The 17717-nt window shown below is 46.5% G+C and overlaps 2 protein-coding genes across 4 annotated transcripts; both read right to left on the reverse strand.

Moving 5' to 3' along the window:
- Positions 1–88: 88 nt before the first annotated feature.
- On the reverse strand, positions 89–3150 carry DCTPP1 (dCTP pyrophosphatase 1). The gene is made up of 3 exons (XM_069486328.1): positions 2998–3150; positions 2211–2321; positions 89–568 (listed from the first exon to the last, which is right to left on the reverse strand). Exons 1-3 carry the CDS (start codon positions 3096–3098, stop codon positions 268–270), a joined length of 513 nt encoding a protein of 170 aa, XP_069342429.1. The 5' UTR covers positions 3099–3150; the 3' UTR covers positions 89–267.
- Positions 3151–12316: 9166 nt separating this feature from the next.
- SEPHS2 (selenophosphate synthetase 2) lies at positions 12317–14813 on the reverse strand. Of its 3 annotated transcripts, none has more exons than XM_069485609.1 (2): positions 13507–14813; positions 12317–13296 (listed from the first exon to the last, which is right to left on the reverse strand). In XM_069485609.1, the coding sequence occupies exons 1-2, from the start codon at positions 14405–14407 to the stop codon at positions 13061–13063; spliced, it is 1137 nt and encodes a 378-aa protein (XP_069341710.1). In that variant the 5' UTR covers positions 14408–14813; the 3' UTR covers positions 12317–13060. The 3 variants fall into 3 exon arrangements, with proteins under 3 accessions (XP_069341710.1, XP_069341708.1, XP_069341709.1); XM_069485607.1 differs by having other exon boundaries at positions 12317–14147; positions 14235–14596; XM_069485608.1 differs by having other exon boundaries at positions 12317–14109; positions 14272–14595.
- Positions 14814–17717: the final 2904 nt, after the last annotated feature.

Below are 17717 nucleotides of genomic sequence, written 5' to 3' on the forward strand. Positions count from 1 at the left end.
ACCTGGTTCCCCTCTTCAGCCCGTGCTGAGACAAAGCCTCCCTGGCCACCCAGGAAGAATCTAGAAGTTGTTGCCCCAAACTGTTTTATTGGGAGAGAAAACACCAAGAGGCCATCTTCTGGAGGCTCCTGGGCCTCACATCTCAGGCAGTGGGGTCCTCAGGCCCATGGTCTATTAGGAAAAGGCAAAAGCAAGGTTCCATGGCCGGGCCATCCTCCCTTGGCTCTTCAGATGCCATGCTGAGTTGCAGGTCCTGGGGCCATGATTTTAGGTTGAGACTTTGCCTGTTGACTCACGGGCAAGCTCTGCAGGCCCCACAGCCTGGTCTTCAGAGACGGCCCCGTGGGATAATTCTGTATACTTGCGGGCAGAGCCACGGGACAGATGGGCTGGGTAGCGTCTCCGGTTGGTGTCCATTTTGGAGAGCACTGCTTGGGGCAAATCCACATGGCAGCGAGCAGCTAATGCCACTAAGTAGATGAGGACATCACTAAGCTCCTCTTGAAGGGCTGCCCGTTCCTTGAGGGGCCATGCTTGGGGACCAGGCTTGTCATCAGGCTTCCACTGACTGGGGGTAGAACACAGACAAACACACGTGCTAGCTAGGACAATGGGTTCTGTCTCCCTTAGGGCACCCCAGTCCTTGCAACAATAAACTCCCACCTCCCAGGGGGTGCTTCCAAGGACAACCCAACCCATCTGGGCCTCAGGAAGAGTCAGTAGGGAAAAGACCCCAACAGAAAATACCTGGATGTCTGTGTCTCTTCCTGAGCCAAGGAATGGCCGGCCAAGAGAACATTTCACTTGTTGAGACAAAACTCTGAGACCCAATTCTACTTCTCTGCAGCCCTAGCAACTGCCACCCCAGGCCAAACCTCAGACTTGGACCACTGCAGAAGCCTCCTAACTCCTCTCCCTGCTAACTCATCTTCTACTCTTGCCCAGAACAATCTTTTAAAAGCACAAATGACATTTGTCCCTTCCCTGCTTAACTGCCCCACCCCACTCCACTCCACCCCCAACTATGCTTGAAATAAGATCTGAACTCCTGACAATGCCCTCAGGTCCTACATGAGCTGACCCCTGCCTTTTCCAATGTCATTGTCCACCACTCTCTTTCTCACTCCCCAGCTAAAACCACTCTGACTTTTTCTGCCTTGCAAACAGGACAGACTGTCACAGGGCCTTTGCACTTACTGCTCCCTCTGCCTTGAATCCCACCCAAACCACCCCCCCCCCAATCTTTCCCATGGCTGGCTCCTTCTTGTTTTTCAGGTCTTAGCTCTGATGTCACCTCCTCAGAAAAGCCGTTTCCCTCTGTTACCTTCCACTGTGAAGGCAGGAATTGTGTCTGCCTTGTTCAAGGCCGTATCTCTTGATGCTAAAAGACCTAGCACACAGCTGATGCCCATAAATCTGTAATGAACGAATGGCTCATCCTCACATCTCTGTGCCCTTGTTTCTCCATCCCCACGGTGACTGTCCTGGTCTAGGCCTCACCACCTCTTGCCTGGTCTACACCAGCCTCCTCACTGCCCCTTTCTCTTAGTGATCCAGCCAATACACCCTGCAGACACAGTGATCTTTCTGGCACTCAGATCTGGTCAGGTCTTCTGTCTAAACTCTCCATCACTCTCTAGCCCCAATCCTATCTTTTGGGTTCTTCTCCCACCCCTCTCTTCCATAGCCGTATCACTCACTCGTATGTATCTACTGAGTGCCTACTATGTGCTGGGCCTGGGCACTTGGGACACACCAAAAAACAAACAGGTAAAAAATCCCTGATTTTTCTTCAGAAGCTTACACCGAAGGAGTAGCAGATTCTCCCTGAATTTAACTTGCCCTTCCTTTTCTGCCTCACTACCTTTGCAAATGTATTAACAGTTCCCACTGTCTGGAATGCCTCAGACAGGTCTCCTATAAAACACCTTCCTTTCAGCCTCAGAGGGAGAGGAAAACAAGGGCTGTTGCCACCACTCATTCTTAGACCTGGTTCTGCCTTGCTGTTTTCGTACCTTTCTCTCCCAGGAGACTGGGTGCCCCTAAAGGGCAAGGACACGTGAATCACCTCTGTATTCCCAACACCCCGGCACACAGCCTGGCAGGGAGGTAGGGAAACTGAACCCATGAACGTTTGATGATCAAATCATTGCTCCCTTTCCCTCCCCCACGACATGCAGACTCTTCCAGGAAGTCTTCCATCTACTCACAAGAGTTCTGCCAGCTCCCCCACTTCCCCCACCAAGGCCAAGAGGAGGTTCCGAGGCTGGTGGAATTGGTCCCAGTCTCGTTCAGCAGCAAACTCAGCATGGAGGCGTCGGCTGGAATAGGACAAAGGGGTGAAAGCTCAAGTTCCAGGGTTAAGGGGTAGGGGAGGAGATGTAGGGCCCAAGCAGGTACCCCAGTGATATGTAATGGCGGGGACAGGACCAGGGGATTGTGCAACTAATTCCTTGGATGGCTTGAGCAAGTCATTTCCTCTTTATGGAGCTTGCCTTCCTCATCCATAAAATGGGCGCGCCCCTGAGCCGACCATAACATAGCCAAACCTAACAATACCGTCTTCATTAGTCCATCTCCTGCTGCTACTTCTGTAGTTTCCTCTACCTGAATGTCCCTATCTCTGCACATCAAAATCCTACTTATCTTACAGAATGCAGTTCCACGGCCACTTCCCCTAAAAAGCCTTCCTTGATTTCCTCCAGCAAGAAATAATGTCTCCCACCTCTCAGCACTTCATTTCCCCCTGTGATCCCATCCACTCCTGGAGGGCACAGGCATTATCGGACGCCGATATAGCCCCAGGGCTGGGCTAAACGAAGGTTCTAGTATTACTGATTAGATGTGCACTGCTGCGCCCATTTTTCAGATGAGATTAGAAGGCCGGAACCCGAGCCCCGCTGTTAGCCTTCTTCCCAACCACACGGAGGGACCCTCCCCAGTCTGAGGAAAACACGGGGAGATCTCCCCACCCCAGGTTGGGCAAGGACTGCTTACATGTCCTCGAGCGTGGGCTCTGGGCTGAAGCTGAACCGGCCGGCAGCAGCAGTGCCCTCTCCCCCCGTGTCTGCACGCATCTCCCCACCAGCCATAGCCATGCTGCCCACGCCGCTGAAGCCGCTACTGCCCTGGAGACCCGACTACCCGGGAGGCATGGGCGCCACGCTCGGAACGCGCCTGTAGAGCCGCTGGCCAATCACAGGCGCCGCCGAGGGCTCTTCAAGGGGCGGAGCCAGAGCAAAGACCAATGACTTCCGTGGAGTTTGCTACAGCCCGCCCTTACCCAGACTGGACCAATCTGAGGGAGCTTCAAGCGCGCGCTCCTCGGCTCAGGCCCTCGAATTTTCCGCGTAGGTCAAGCATCTTAAAGGCCTAGGTACCAACTCGACCAGAGGAAGAGGGGCCAGAGGGCGGGAGAGCGCAGGCGCGCCACTTCCCGTTTGAGCGCCAGATGGCGCCAAAGCGAAATGGCGGAGAAGGAGGGGTTCCGCTCGGTAGAAAACCCTGTAAATGAAGGACCTTATGCCCCAAAGTCTGTCAGGGCTTAGGGACACTGCGAACCCTTTAGACTACGCCACACAGCGTTTGGATGGGATTGAAGGGAAAGAGTGGAGTAAAGACAGACAGGATTGGGACGCACGTCTTGTGTCCCACCTCAGCTCCCTGCCCCAGCTGTGTCCTGTGGTTGAAAGGATTTAACCCCCAATCCTTGTCCTAAGGAAAGGAATCAGTCCGTCCTTCTCCCTGCCCTGACCATAGACTACGTGGCCCGTTAAGCTCTGGCCTCTGCTCGCCTCTCTCACAGCCCCTCCATCCCACACAGGAGAATGCCAAGCTCGTTTACATGGGAGAATTTACAAGATGGGGAATCATGGAGTTAATTTCAAATTTGAGAACCACTGAGTTATTGGCCATGGGAAGAGCAGAGATCTTTATGAGACCCAAGAACAGGTTTAATCTCGTAAAGAATTATTTATTATTATACCCCTACTAGGGCCACTATCTCTGATCTCCAGGAGTTTAAAGAGGCTTGCAATTTGTGGAAGTGAGAATAAGTGCAGGAAAGGGCAGAGTCAGATTTTAGAAATTAAAATCCCCAAAGTGTGGCAATTCCACTTCTAGGTACATGCCCTAGTGCATGTTTACAAAGAGTCACATACAAGAAATTCACTTTGTTTGTGATAGTGAAAAATTGAAAATAAATTAAATAACTGGGCTGGGTGGAGTGGCTCAGACCTGTAATCCCAGTACTTTGGGAAGCCGAGGAGTGAGGATCTCTTGAGACCAGCATGGGCAACATAGTGAGACCCTGTCTCTACAAAAAAATTAAAAAATTAGCTGGGTGTGGTGGTGCACACCTAGAGTCCTAGCTACTGGCAAGGCTGAGGCAGGAGGATTGCTTGAGCCCAGGGGTTCTAGGCTGTGTTGAGCTATGATCAGACCACTGCACTCCAGTCTGGGTGATAGAACCAGACCTTATCTCTAAAAAAAAGGAAGGAAGGAAGGAAGGAAAGACGGAAGAAAGAAAAGAACAAAAAATTAAATGACTAACAACTGAAAAATGGGTACATTGAAGTATATTTATACAAAAGATATTATTCAGCAGTTAAACTGAATGCATGTAGCAGAAACAAGTTTGAACTGGTTTTAGTAAGAAAACGCCATTTATTATAAGGACACAAGAGTGTCTCTAGGATACAGCTGGGACTCAGGAACAAACTGGAATTAGGGTAGCTGTTTTAAGCATTTTACATAGTTCATCCTTACAGCAACTCATTTAATCCTCACAGCAACCCTATGAAGTAGGGAATATTATTATTGTCATCCCCATTTTATAGATAAGGAAGCTGAGAGGGTAAGTATTATAACATAACAGCTAGTAAAGTGGTAGAGCCAGGTTTCAAATCCAGGCAGTTTGGCTTCAGAGTCTGTGTTATTGGCCCCTATGCTATATTTCCTGAAAGGGCAATACATACATAGTATGAATTAAATTTTAAATGTTACTGTATTTTAAACACTATGGAAAGTGATTTGGGGTGCCTTTATATTTCATGGACCAGAGAAAATGTTATAACACTGAAAGTTACCTACTTAATTGCCCCTTTCCCCTCCTCCATTCTTGCAGAGTCTTGATTTTGTTCTGGGGTCCACCTCTCCTCCACTTGATTGGTCTACTTGATTGGTCATTGTGTTCCCATTGCCCTGGCCATTGATTGGTTTATGGGTGAGCATGTGACCTAGTTCTGAACAATCAGAAGTTGGAGGAAGTCTGTTGGAGACTTCTGGGAAAGGTTCTTAGTTCTGTTTAAAAAGATACAGGATGTTTCTACCTCTAGATGTTGGTACATGAGGATAGGATTGAGAAGAGAGCTAGCCTGCAGACTGAGACTGGCAGATCAGCAAGATAGAAAGGACTTTGATCCTTGACAACATTGCTGAGCCACTTAATTTACAAGTTCCAGAAATACCCTAATTTAGGACTTTGGTTATATAAGATAATAAATCACTTTATTGGTCAAACTACTTTTAGTTGGGTTTTCTGTCCTCATCTTGGAGAAAGTAATATTTAAGCTGAGCAAAAACCAAGGGAAATAGAGTTCTAGGTGGCGGGAACAACCAATGCTTAGAGCAGGAAACGGCTTGGTATACTGCAGTGTGCAAAGAAGGCAGTGAGCAAGAGGGAGAGTGGTCAGGTATACACGGTGTAGGAGAAATGAAAAGAGGTCAGATCAGATCAATTAACCATGGGTTTCATTTTAATTTGGACTTTTAGTATTATGGAAAATTTGGAGGGTTTTAAGAAAGGGAGTGATGTGATCACATTTTGTATTATGAGCCCTCTGGCTGCCGAGTTAAGAAAGAATTGGGCAGCTGGGTGTAGTAGCTCAGGCCTATCCTATAATCCTAGCACTTTGGGAGGCTGAGGCAGGAGGATCGCTTGGGCCCAGGAGTTCAAGACCAGCCTGGGCAACATAGTGAGACCTCATCTCTAAAAAAATAGAAAAATTAGCTGGGTATGGTCGTATGCACCTGTAGTGTGCTATTTGGGAGGCTGAGGTGGCAGGATTGCTTGAGCCCAGGAGTTCAAGGCTACAGTGAGCTAGGATCATGTGATTCACTTCAGCCTGGGCAACAGAGCGAAAACTCGAAAGAAAAGAAAAGAAAGAATGGAAGGAAAGGGGAGAGAGGGAGGGGAGAAAGCAAGAAAGAGGGAAAGGGAAAGGAAAGGAAAAAGGAAAGAGGGAGGGAGGGAAGGAAGACAAAAGAAAAGAAGAAAGAATTGAAGGAGGGTGAGAAGCAGGTGGATGAGTTACTGCAGTTGTCTAGGCCAAAGATGATGGTGACTTGGGCCAGGCTGATGGCGGGTAAAGATGGAGAGAAGTGGATGTACTGGGGACATATTTTGGAAGTAGATCTATAGTTTTTTTTTTTGTTTTTTTTTTTTTTGGTTTTGAACTAAGGGGTGGGAGAAAGGTAGAATCAAGAATGGCTTACAGTCCGGGCGCAGTGGCTCACGCCTGTAATCGTAGCACTCTGGGAGGCCGAGGTGGGTAGATCATTTGAGCTCAGGAGTTCGAGACCAGCCTGAGCAAGAGCGAGACCCCGTCTCTACTAAAAATAGAAAGAAATTATATGGACAACTAAAAATCTCTATAGCAAAAATTAGCCAGGCATGGTGGTGCATGCCTGTAGTCCCAGCTACTCGGGAGGCTGAGGCAGGAGGATCACTTAAGCCCAGGAGTTTGAGGTTGCTGTGAGCTAGGCTGACGCCATGGCACTCACTGTAGCCCGGGTAACAAAGTGAGACTCTGTCTCAAAAAAAAAAAAAAAAAAGGAATGGCTTACAGGTTTTGAGTGTTTGGGAACTTGGTGGATGGATGGTGACTCATTTTGGGATGGGGAAGATGAGGTGCAAATTGAACACATGTAGTATCAGGAATTTGGTTTAGGACAGAGCAAGTTGAAGGTGTATGTCAAGTTGGCAGGTAGGTTTATGAATCTGAGGCTTAGAGGAGAGAAGAGGGCTAGAGATTCAGATTTGGTAATGTCACTCAGTACTGACAGTATTTAAAGTCAAGGAACTGGAGAAGAATGACTAAAATTAGAATCTAGGTAGACAAGACCAAGATTTGGTGTACTCCAACATTTGGCAGTTGAGCAGAGGAGAAGCAGTAAGTGAGACAGGAGGAACTTGTCAGAGTGTGGTGTTATGGAGGCTAAGAGAGGAAAGCGTTGCAGAATGAGTGGACATGTGATTTGTATGCTGCTGAACTTCTGGGTAAGATGAGAGCACAGAATTAGCTACTGGATTAGGCAACATGAAGGCTGGAGATGGGAGATGGGAGAAAAGAGGAACCCTGGGTAACTCCTGGGTTTCTGGCTTGAGTAACTGGATGGATAGTTTTGCCATTTGCTGAAATGAGGACGCAGAACACCTGGGAGGTTGGGTAGGAGGAAAGATAATGAATTCAGTTTAGGACACATTGAGTCCAAGATGGCTCCAGGATATCCAGCGGGCAGGTAGACATACAGGTCTGAAGTTCAAGAGCACTGGGCTACCTTATGGAAACTGGAAGTTTCAGATGCCCTCAGCATCTCCCTGGCGTTTGCTGGGCTTCTTCAGACAAGAACTCAAACTCTTGCACTAGAATATAAAACACAACTTGGAGAGAAGATTTCTCAGGAGTCCTCTGTGGCTCAGATTTTGGAAGTGTCTGGGACCGGGACTTCTAGAGCTCACAGATGAGATGATCCTGAAGATTTGACAGGAAGATAGGCACTCCCTCTGGGACTGCCTCTGCCCCTCTCCCAGGGATCCCTGGTTGAGCCATTAGGCTCTGGTAAAGCGTCTTGCAGGGACAGCCAAGTTCTTTGCTCCACAGTGTCATCTTCTGAAGACCAGCCACACCCAGAACACAGGGAATAGACGTGAACATGTAATTGGCTCCATCATCTGGACGCCTCATGCCAGCCTCTTTCCTTCCCCTCGCCCCATATCCAGTCTGTTCTCTCCGTGCTCCTCCAACACATCTTGGCAATCCAACCTCCCTGCTTTCATGAGGGCCTCAATGTGTTTGGCCTTGTCTTTTGGTCCACATTTGCGATTAGCCTTTTATCAGCCTGTTCTCCCAAGAGACTGGGTGCCCCAGTCTTTTCAAGTCAAAAGTGTTTCTCCAGTGCAAGCCGATAAATGTTTAATGCCAGGATGGGTGGGCTGGCACAGGCAAACACGTGCATGCGTGCAGCACACCCTTCTGCTGCTCCAGAGCTTGGCTACCCGCCCCATAAGAGCCACACTGGTGGGGTTTGTCCCAGTATGAAACCTTGGGAAACCTTGGAGTGGAGAAGGCAATGGCAGCTAGAGAACAAAATAGCAGAGGCCCACAGCTGGGCAGGTGGTGCGAGGGCAGGGGACCTCAACTGGACAGAGGTCCCCAAGATAGCAGGGCTGTGATGGGAAACTAGGAGTCAAGTGATTGGGCACCCACCCACCAATGCCCTTGGGAAGATTGTTTCTCTTCTCTGAACCTCAGTTTCCCTATATGTATGATCTGGATCTGGCCCAGGTGGCCTCCAAGGACCCTATGTGTGTGCTGAGAGGAACAGGACAACATGTATTTTGTCTATGGCTACATCCCCAGAACCTACCCCAGTACTATGTTATTGACAGTAGATCCATAGGCCTTGCTGGTTTTCAATTGGGGGATGGGAGAAAGTGTGCTGCTATAATTTAGAATTTTTGTTCTTACTAAATTTTTCAGGGGGAGTCATGATGAAAGCTTTTAGGCATCTCTAGCCTACCCCATTCAGGCCAGGAAGTCCCCAACACCCTTAGAAGTCTCCCCCCAACCTACTTTCCCAGCCTGATCCCCTGCACACATGCTGAAATCCAGTCAGATGGTCCCCACCTTTCCCCTCCCTGTCTTTGCTCCCACAGTTCCCTCCATCTGGAATGCCCACCCCCTTCTCTGCACATCCAAGTCCCAAGTCCACCCATCCTGAAGAGCCCTGAAAGCCTTCCTAAAGCTCCTCCAAAAAGGAAATGATGTGGACTCCCGTAGTTCTTCATCCATGCTAGCTCTCATGGCAGCTGCTACTTTTCACCTTAATTTGGGACGATAGGTGCCCCTGTCCTAGACCTCCCCCCTGTTGGAGAACAGAGCAGTGTCAGGCTTTTGTTTCCTCAAGGCCTGGTACTGGAGTAGATCTAATAAACAGTCACTTACAGGAGTACATCTCATGGGATCCCGCCATGCCTTCCCTGCCAAAGGTGGGTATGGCTGCACCTCTTCCACAGACCAGGAGACTGAGACCCAGAGAGGTCAGGAGACTTTTCTGAGATCATCCAAAAAAGGCAAGGGCTGGGCTGAGCACACTGGCTCATGCCTGTAATCCTAGCACTCTGGGAGGTCGAGGCGGGAGGACTGCTTGAGCTCGGGAGTTTGAGACCAGCCTGAACAAGAGTGAGACCCTGTCTCTACTAAAAATAGAAAAACTTAGCCAGGCATGGTGGCAAGCACCTGTAGTCACAGCTACTTGGCAGGTGGAGCCAGGAGGATGGCTAGAGCCCAGGAGTTTGAGGTTGCAGTGAGCTAGACTGACGCCACGGCACTCTAGCCCGGGCAACAGAGCGAGACTCCGTCTTCCAGTAGTTTCTTGAGAGTGCATGGGATGAAGCCATTTTGATACCTTGCATGCCTAAAACTACCTTTATTCTACTTGTTTGAAAAATATGGCTTGGTATAGATTTCTACATAAAAAATCATTTACCCTCAGAATTTTGAAGACATTGTTTTATAGTTTTCTAGCTTCCAATCCAACATTGAGAAGTCTGATGTCATTCTTATCCCCAAACCTTTGTATGTGATCATAGTGACTAGAAGCGTGTGTTTGGGAGTCAGACCTTTCACAAGACTGCCTTTGTGACTTAGATAAATTTCTTAATCTCCCTGTACCTCGGCTTCCTCATTTGCAAAATGGGGTTGTTGGAAGATTAGTGCATACAAAGTCTGCAGTGCCTGGCGCAGAGCGTGCACTAGATACCTGCTAGTATTATTCTTGGATCTCTTTATCAAACCTGGCATTTCGAACGTTTTGAAATTTAATAAAATTAGCATGGTTTTTTTAAAAATTCACTATGCTGGAATTCAAGAGACTTATAACATACATTTTAGAAAACTTGTATTCTCTGCTAATTTTTTTCCCTCCGTCTACAAATACTTCTTTCTGGAACTCCTCTTAGATGTTAAACCTCCTGATTCACCTCTGATTTTCAAACATTTTTCTCTTCTATCATGTATCTTTTTGTCTTGTTTGGTCTATTTTCTGTTAAATTTCCTCAATTTTATCTTACATCTCCTATTGAATTTTTAAATTTTAGCTTTTTTTTTTATATTCTAAGTGTGTTGTTCTCTTAATTGTCGCTTTGTGGATACTTTATCCTCTTTTATCTCTTTTTTTCCCCTTCTACTCCTCTGTAGAAGGAGTAGATTATCTCTTTCCTCTGAGTTTGTTTTCTGTTTGCTTTGACTTCTTTCAAGTTGGAGGCTTGCCTCAAATGTCTGGCAATCCTTGACTGCTCATACTTAAGAATGAGGCATTAAAAAGTTTAACGTGGGCCGAGCGGGGTGCCTCACGCCTATAATCCTAGCACTCTGGGAGGCTGAGGCAGGAGGACTGCTTGAGCTCAGGAGTTCCACACCAGCCTGAGCAAGAGTGAGAGCCCGTCTCTACTAAAAATAGAAAATTAGCAAGGCATGGTAGTACACGCCTTGGGCCCAGGAGTTTGAGGTTGCAGTGAGCTACAATGATGCCACTGCACTCTAGCCGGACGACAGAGTGAGACTCTGTCTCAACAACAACAAAAAGCTTAATGTGCTTCAATGAAGCTTTTCAACTGAGAGGCTTCATGGTAGTGATTTTTACAGGGGGCCCCCCAAATGTTTGTATTTATGTGTCTTTTTTCTGGGCATGTTCATTTATTCTAGTGTACTCTCGTCTTTTACCTGTGCCAAGGAGGGGATGGTATGAGCTTTTTGGCGAGTGTTGTTTATTTAAGAGACAAAGTCTCACTATGTTACCCAGGATGGACTTGAACTCCTGGGCTTGAACTCCTAGGCTCAAGCAATCCTCCCACCTCAGCCTCCTGAGTAGCTTGGACTATAGCCACACCACTGTGCCAGTTTGGCCAGTGTTTCTGTTTTGTTTTGTTTTTTGAGACAAAGTCTCACTCTGTCACCTAGGCTGGAGTACAGTGGCCTGATCATAGCTCACTGCAGCCTGGAACTCCTGGGTTCAGGCGATCCTCCCAACTCAGCTTCCCCAGTAGCTAGGACTACAGACGTGTGCCTGTGCCGCCACGCCTCGCTAATTTATTTATTTATTCTTTTTGTAGAGATTGGGTCTCACTATGTTGCCCAAGCTGGTCTCCAACTCCTAGCCTCAAGCAATCCTCCTGCCTTGGCCTCCTAATGTGCTGGGATTACAGGTATGAGCCACTGGGCCTGGCCTTGGCCAGTGTTTTTAATAACTCACTGAGGAAGGGGGCTGGGCAGTCTCATTTTTTAGTTTTTTTCTGTTTTGAGTCAAGCTCCCTGTCCTCTGCTGTGCCTGGTGTTCCTGACTTTCCTTTTACCTGCAGAGGTGAGAGGCAGTCACCTGGATATGTGAAATGGGGAGAGGAGTTTGAGAACTATGAAAGCTAATTATGGGCCCTACGTGGTGGCTCATGCCTGTAATCCTAGCACTGTGGGAGGCTGAGGTGGGAGGGAGGTTCACTTGAACCCAAGAGTTCAAGGTTATGGTGAGCTATGATCATGCCACTGCACTCTGCACTCTACCTGGGGCAACAGAGCAAGACTCTGTCTCAAAAAAAAAAAAAAAGCTAATTACCCTATATATAAACTTTCAATCAGTATCTCTGTTTTTATCCCCCGCTCTCACCCACCCCCCTAGGTACCTCCGGAGCATATCTGCTTGCCTGTTTGTTCCCCCACTCGGAAAGATTCCTCTGTTCTGCTAAGTCAGTGACCTCTCTTCCACCTCCTTTCCATCTTCCAAGAATTGTTGACACCTTTCTTTTGTTATTTCCTCCCAAACCTTCTAATCCTTGGGGCTTATGCCTTCACTGAGTCCTTTTCTGTCATCTCAGGGGGAAGATACAAACCTAAATCTGGGTTTTAACCCCCTGGCCCACCAGGATCAAGTTAAACACTCTCACTCTCCACGTTCCCAGACTCTAAATGATCAACTGGTTCATTTTATAAAACTGTGTTGAATTTCAAGGAACCAACCATTAGCCAGAAGAGTTTTTCAACAAATTCCCTTTTTATTTAGTTAGCTAGAAGTTATTCTTTATTGATTGAATCACCAGGAATTTTCAGCACGAGATTTACCATCTTAATGACCACCAAGGCCTGGGCTCTGGGACTTGCTCTGCTTCTCCCAGTCCTTAATGGGGTTTAGAGGGAGAGACGTCATGAACAGAGACCAAGTCGTATGGTGGCAGGTTCTCCTTTCCCAGTCATTGGACAAGCTGCTCAATTCTTGTCCAGAGCAGGAAAGAGCCAGTACTTAACAAAAATCTAATAAAGAAATTTAACATTGTATTATAAGATCTCTCTTAACAATTTAGATTTATCAACAGTATTGGTCCAAACGCATTTGCTTCTGATCTAAATTTTTTCATTCTCTAATTTACTTTTTGTGTAATTTTAATAAACAATCTCACTCCCTGTGCAGTAATGAATCAACCGAGTGCAAAGAAAAATCCCTCAAACCCCAATTGCCTCATCTTACTTTGGAAAGAGGAAACAGAGGTTTTTCTACTCCTCTTCTACTGGAGATGAACAAACATCCCTCCAAAGTTCAAAATGTTACTTCTGGCCTTGGAATGTACATAGAGGCAGCTTTTGATGGGCTGATTCAAATCTCCTAGAAAGGGCAGCTGGAACCACTATGCAGGCAGCCTTCTTTGGAAATTTCTTAAAATCAACTCTTGAGAATCATTCACAATTGTGCACAAAGGCTCTAAGGTCCACACAACTTCTGCTATTTCATCTCACGAGCTGGACTCAGAGGAAGCATTGGAATTGTCAGGAGCAAGAGCAGTAGCAGTGGTCCCACGAGGTAGGACCTCAATAACTCGAGGCTTGTCAATGATCCGGGCCGTCCGGTTTCCCTTTTCCACAATGCCAACAATCCATGCTTGGTGACCCTCTCCGTACTTGGAAGATTTGATTTCAGAACAAAAGCGAGCTGCCTGTTCTCTTGGCAGACAAATCAGTAATCCCCCAGAGGTTTCAGCTGAGGTTCCTTGAAGGAGCCCAAACCTCCCACTGGCCTTGCTGATGGCAGCCATCTTGGCAATGATTGGCAGATTATGAATGACAAAGGACACTTCATTTCTTTGTTGTCTTGCAAGGTTCTGAGAGTGTCCTAGAATGCCAAAACCTGTGATATCTGTGGCCGCATGGGCATTAAATGTGTGCATTAATCCAGCAGCAGTTCTGTTTAGGGTAGCCATATTGAACATGGCTTCCTGATAGGCCAGCTCTACCTCTTCTCTGGAGACCACCATCTTTACTTTATTCCATCTTTCTGGATTATCCAGCCATTGGTGGGCATTGACAGCAACTTGGGTTCCTAAGGGTTTGGTTAACACCAGCACGTCCCCAACAACGGCACTGTCGGGCATTATGAATTCATTAGGCTGACACACCACAGTGGCAACTCCACCGATGATAATCCAAGGGTTGACCACCGTCTGTCCACCAGTCACTGCTGTCCCTCCTTCCTCAGCAGCATCCCGAAAGCCTTTGATCATGAGTGGTGTTATCTTTTCCCGTTCCTCCTCACTCATACTCTGGCTGACACTGAGTAACATTAACATGTTGTCGCATTCAGTAATGCCCATGGCGTAGAGGTCACTCAGCACGTTGGCACAAGCTATGCGCCCCATCATGTAGGGATCTTCCACCAAGGGGTAAAAGAAGTCCGTGGTCTGCACCAGCGACAGGCCCCCGTGCCTCAGGGGGATGACGCAGGAGTCCATGCCAATGCCCAGGGCTGGGAGGGCTGGGCTGGGGCCCGCTTCGGCTGGCAGGCAGGCTTCCTGGGCCGCCTCTTCCTGGCCTCCGACCAGGCCCCGGCCCAGCGGGGGCCGCGCGGCCGGCCGCGTCAGTCCCGCCAGGAGTTTGAGCAGCGTCTCCTGCGGGACCTTGCAGCCTCAGCCCTTCATTCCAGAGAAGCCTGTCAGCCGCCAGCTCGGACTAAGGCCCAACGTCTGGGGCTCGAAGGGCCGGTAGTTGGAGAAGCCCCGGCCCAGAGACGAGCCCGCCGGGCCGCAGGAGCCGTCCGCCGCCGCCATCGCCTCTCCGCCGGCGCCCATCGCCGAGGCTTCCGCCATCGCGCCCGCCGGGCAGGGAGGGGACGGGAGAAGAGGAGAGGGCGGGTTTTGTCTCCACTCAGGTTAATGGGAAGTAACAGTCAAATATCACCCGCACAGATTCTCCGCGGCACGACGCGCGCCGGCCGACTCACGCCACGCGACGCGGCCCCGGCCTTCCCGAGGGAGGAGCCGCCGGCCGCCCGTGGTTAGACCCCTGGTGATTGACAGCCGCGCCATCCAATGACGACTCCGCCGCCGGGAGGCGGGCTTCCTTTCCTCTAAAAGACAAATTACACATCAGCCCCCGGCTTGCAAAACTGCTCCCGGAGAGATTGCAGGCGTGACGTGCTGTACTTTGCTGCCCTTGTCGTTTAAACGATTTCTGGTAAGGGGCTGGCAGGACTCTGCTCCCTTCGGGTCACTTTACCAAGTTCAGCATCTCACAGACGAAGGATGATCGGTCACTCGGCAAACCTTGTGACGGTCACAATTGTCCAAAGGTCACTAGACAGCGCACATGATCAATTCAGGCTAGAAAAATAGCCAAGGGAACACCGGAAAGAATGAGAATTAGAAATTAAGTTTCTACCATTAAGTAAGCAAACTGCAGGATCAATATGATGAAATATTAACATGGACTTCAAAGAAATTTAGTACTTAAAAGTCCAGACACCTACATGAATACTGATGCTGTTTCCGCCACTAGCTGTGAGTCACTTTTCCTCTGCCGGCGCCAGTTTACTCATCTGTGGAACAGAGTAGGTTACCTAGATCTATTCTATTCTAAGGTTCTATATCCAAGTTAATATATATGAAAATATGATATACCCATGAAAGGCAGTTTGCCAATATCTGTTAAAATTACAACTGCACAAAATACCTTTGACCCAGTAGTTACAATTCTAGGATTCTGTCCAACTGATGTACTCACCAGTATGGGAAAGGATACCTTATTTATTGCTGTGCTGCTTGTAAAATCAACCAAGATATTGGGAAAATTTAAATGTTTATCAATTATAACTAAAATAATGATACTTTTATATAATAGACTGCCATGTAACTGTAAAAAAGAAAAACATTTATGTAAGTATTTGATAGTTACAGTTCTAACAGGCACAATTCTAAATGCTTTACATATATTAACTAATTCTCATAAAAACTGTATGAATTAGGATTCTTTTTCTCATTTTACAGATAAGGAATATGAGGCACAGAGAGGTTAAATGACTTATTCAAGGCCACAGCCAGCTTAGAGTGAAGCTGGGACATGAATCCAGGCAATTTGCTCCAAAGACCACCAGGTTTTTAGAGATGATGTTTAGAGAAACAAGCAAGATTCAGAACAGTATGTATGGAGTCCTAGTATTTGTTGGAAAAGGGAGAAAATATACTCAATAGCATATTTCTGGACCAGCAGTCACCAGAAACTGGTAATATTGGTTACCTGTTGGGAAGAAATGAGTTGGTTGGGGGACAGGAGATTTTTTATCGAATTATCATTTTGTTTCTTTAACATCTGGAACTTTAAAAAATATTTTATAACATTTGAGTGTATTACCTACTTTTAAAAAGTAACTGCTTATGGAAGTATAAATTGGTGGAACCATTTTGGAAAAGAGTTTGGCCTTAACTAATAAAGTCGAACATGTACAAACCCAACACCCCCCCAGTTCCACCCATAGACATGCCCTAGAGAAGCCGTTGCACAACCATGTACAAGAATGGCTGTAAGAGTTCTGGTGATGGTGGCACAGCAATGTGAACTAACTTAACACTACTGAATTGTACACTTAAAAATGGTCAAGATGGTCAAAAACATATATTTTATGTTATGTGTATTTTACCGCAATTTAAAATATTTATAAAATTACAGGAGATACTTATAGATCTTATAGTACATCATTACATTTGGCTTTTGTTACTGCATAGTACAGACTGAGGTATGGAGTGAACTGAAAGGAGTTTGAATATTAGAATTAGACTGAGTTGCAATCTTGGCTCTCCAAACGACCTTGGGCAAATTATTCTCAGAACCTCAGTTTCATTACCTGTAAAATAGTTCCTCACTTGAAGATAATAATAATACAAAATAGGAGTGTTATGGGAACTAAATGAAAAAAAATGTTTGAACAGTACTTAGCACAGTTCCTGGCGCATGGTAAACTCAAAATAAATGAGAGAACCTATTACATACAGTACTGTTAATGTGGATGTAGGACTGGACTTTAAATTTACAGCACTGGCCAGGTGCCGTGATTCGTGCCTATAATCCCAGTGCTTTGGGAGGCCAAGGCAGGAGGATCACTTGAGCCCAGGAGTTCAAGGCTTGTAGTGAGCTATGATCCAGGGCCACTGAACTCCAGCCTCAGTGACAGAGGGAGACGCTATCTATAAATAAATAAATTTACAAAACTTGTAACATCTTGGGAAATTTTTTTTTTAGTTCATTTATCTTCCTAAAAAAAAATGACTGTAAGAGCAAAACACTGAAAACAACCCAAATGTCTGCTAACAGGGGAATGCATAAATAAATTGTGGTATAATCAAACTATGGGAATATTATTTATCTTCAAAAATGAATTACAGGCATAACCATCATCAATATGGGTAGTCTCAAAAACAAAATGTTGAGTATAAGAAGCAAGTTACAGAAGAATACATAAACTAAGATACCATTTATATAAAGTTCAACACCAGGCAAAACAATAACATATTGTTAAGAGAGACATATATAAATAATAACAACTTTTATAAAAGGCAAGAGAATGAACACGAAATTTAGCACAGGGGTTATTTCTGGGGAGGAGTAGATAGGGAGCTTCTGGGCTATGTTAAGTTCTATTGATTGGGCTGGTGGTGGGTACCTAATTTTTTTTTTTTCTGTTTTTTTTTTTTGGAGTAGAGACGGAGTCTTGCTGTTTTGCCCAGGCTGGTCTCGAACTCCTGGACTCAAGTGATCCTCCCACCTCAGCCTCCCAAAGAGCTGGGATTAACAGGTGTCAGCCATGACACCAATCCATAGTTGTTCTTTAAACCTGTACATATATATTTTCCCATACTCTTTTTGTAAGTAAGCTATATTTCAACATTAAAAAAAAAGTATGCTATATTTCAGAATTTAAAAAAACAAAACAAAAAAGTGATATAGTGAAAAAATTGATATTGAGGCAAAAGATCTCCGGATTTTGTCTGACCTCTGCATGGCTCTCAATGACCTGTCTGACCTTGAGAAAGTTATACAACCTCCGCACCTTAGTTTTCACTTCCGATAAACAAGACTCATAATCTCTGCTTAGGATCTGGTACAAGGACCCTATGAAAACCTCAA

This window comes from Eulemur rufifrons, chromosome 14 (assembly GCF_041146395.1).
Source record: "Eulemur rufifrons isolate Redbay chromosome 14, OSU_ERuf_1, whole genome shotgun sequence".
Lineage (NCBI taxonomy): Eukaryota > Metazoa > Chordata > Mammalia > Primates > Lemuridae > Eulemur > Eulemur rufifrons.

Coding starts and splice junctions, on each gene's coding strand:
- SEPHS2 (XM_069485607.1), bottom strand. CDS start 14,407: ATGGCGGAAGCCTCGGCGATGGGCGCCGGCGGAGAGGCGATGGCGGCG. Junction 14,148..14,234: donor ACAGGCTTCTCTGGAATGAA/GGGCTGAGGCTG, acceptor CCCGCTGGGCCG/GGGCCTGGTCGGAGGCCAGG.
- DCTPP1 (XM_069486328.1), bottom strand. CDS start 3,098: ATGGCTATGGCTGGTGGGGAGATGCGTGCAGACACGGGGGGAGAGGGC. Junction 2,322..2,997: donor GAGCCCACGCTCGAGGACAT/GTAAGCAGTCCT, acceptor GTCCTATTCCAG/CCGACGCCTCCATGCTGAGT. Junction 569..2,210: donor GGGGAGCTGGCAGAACTCTT/GTGAGTAGATGG, acceptor TTCTACCCCCAG/TCAGTGGAAGCCTGATGACA.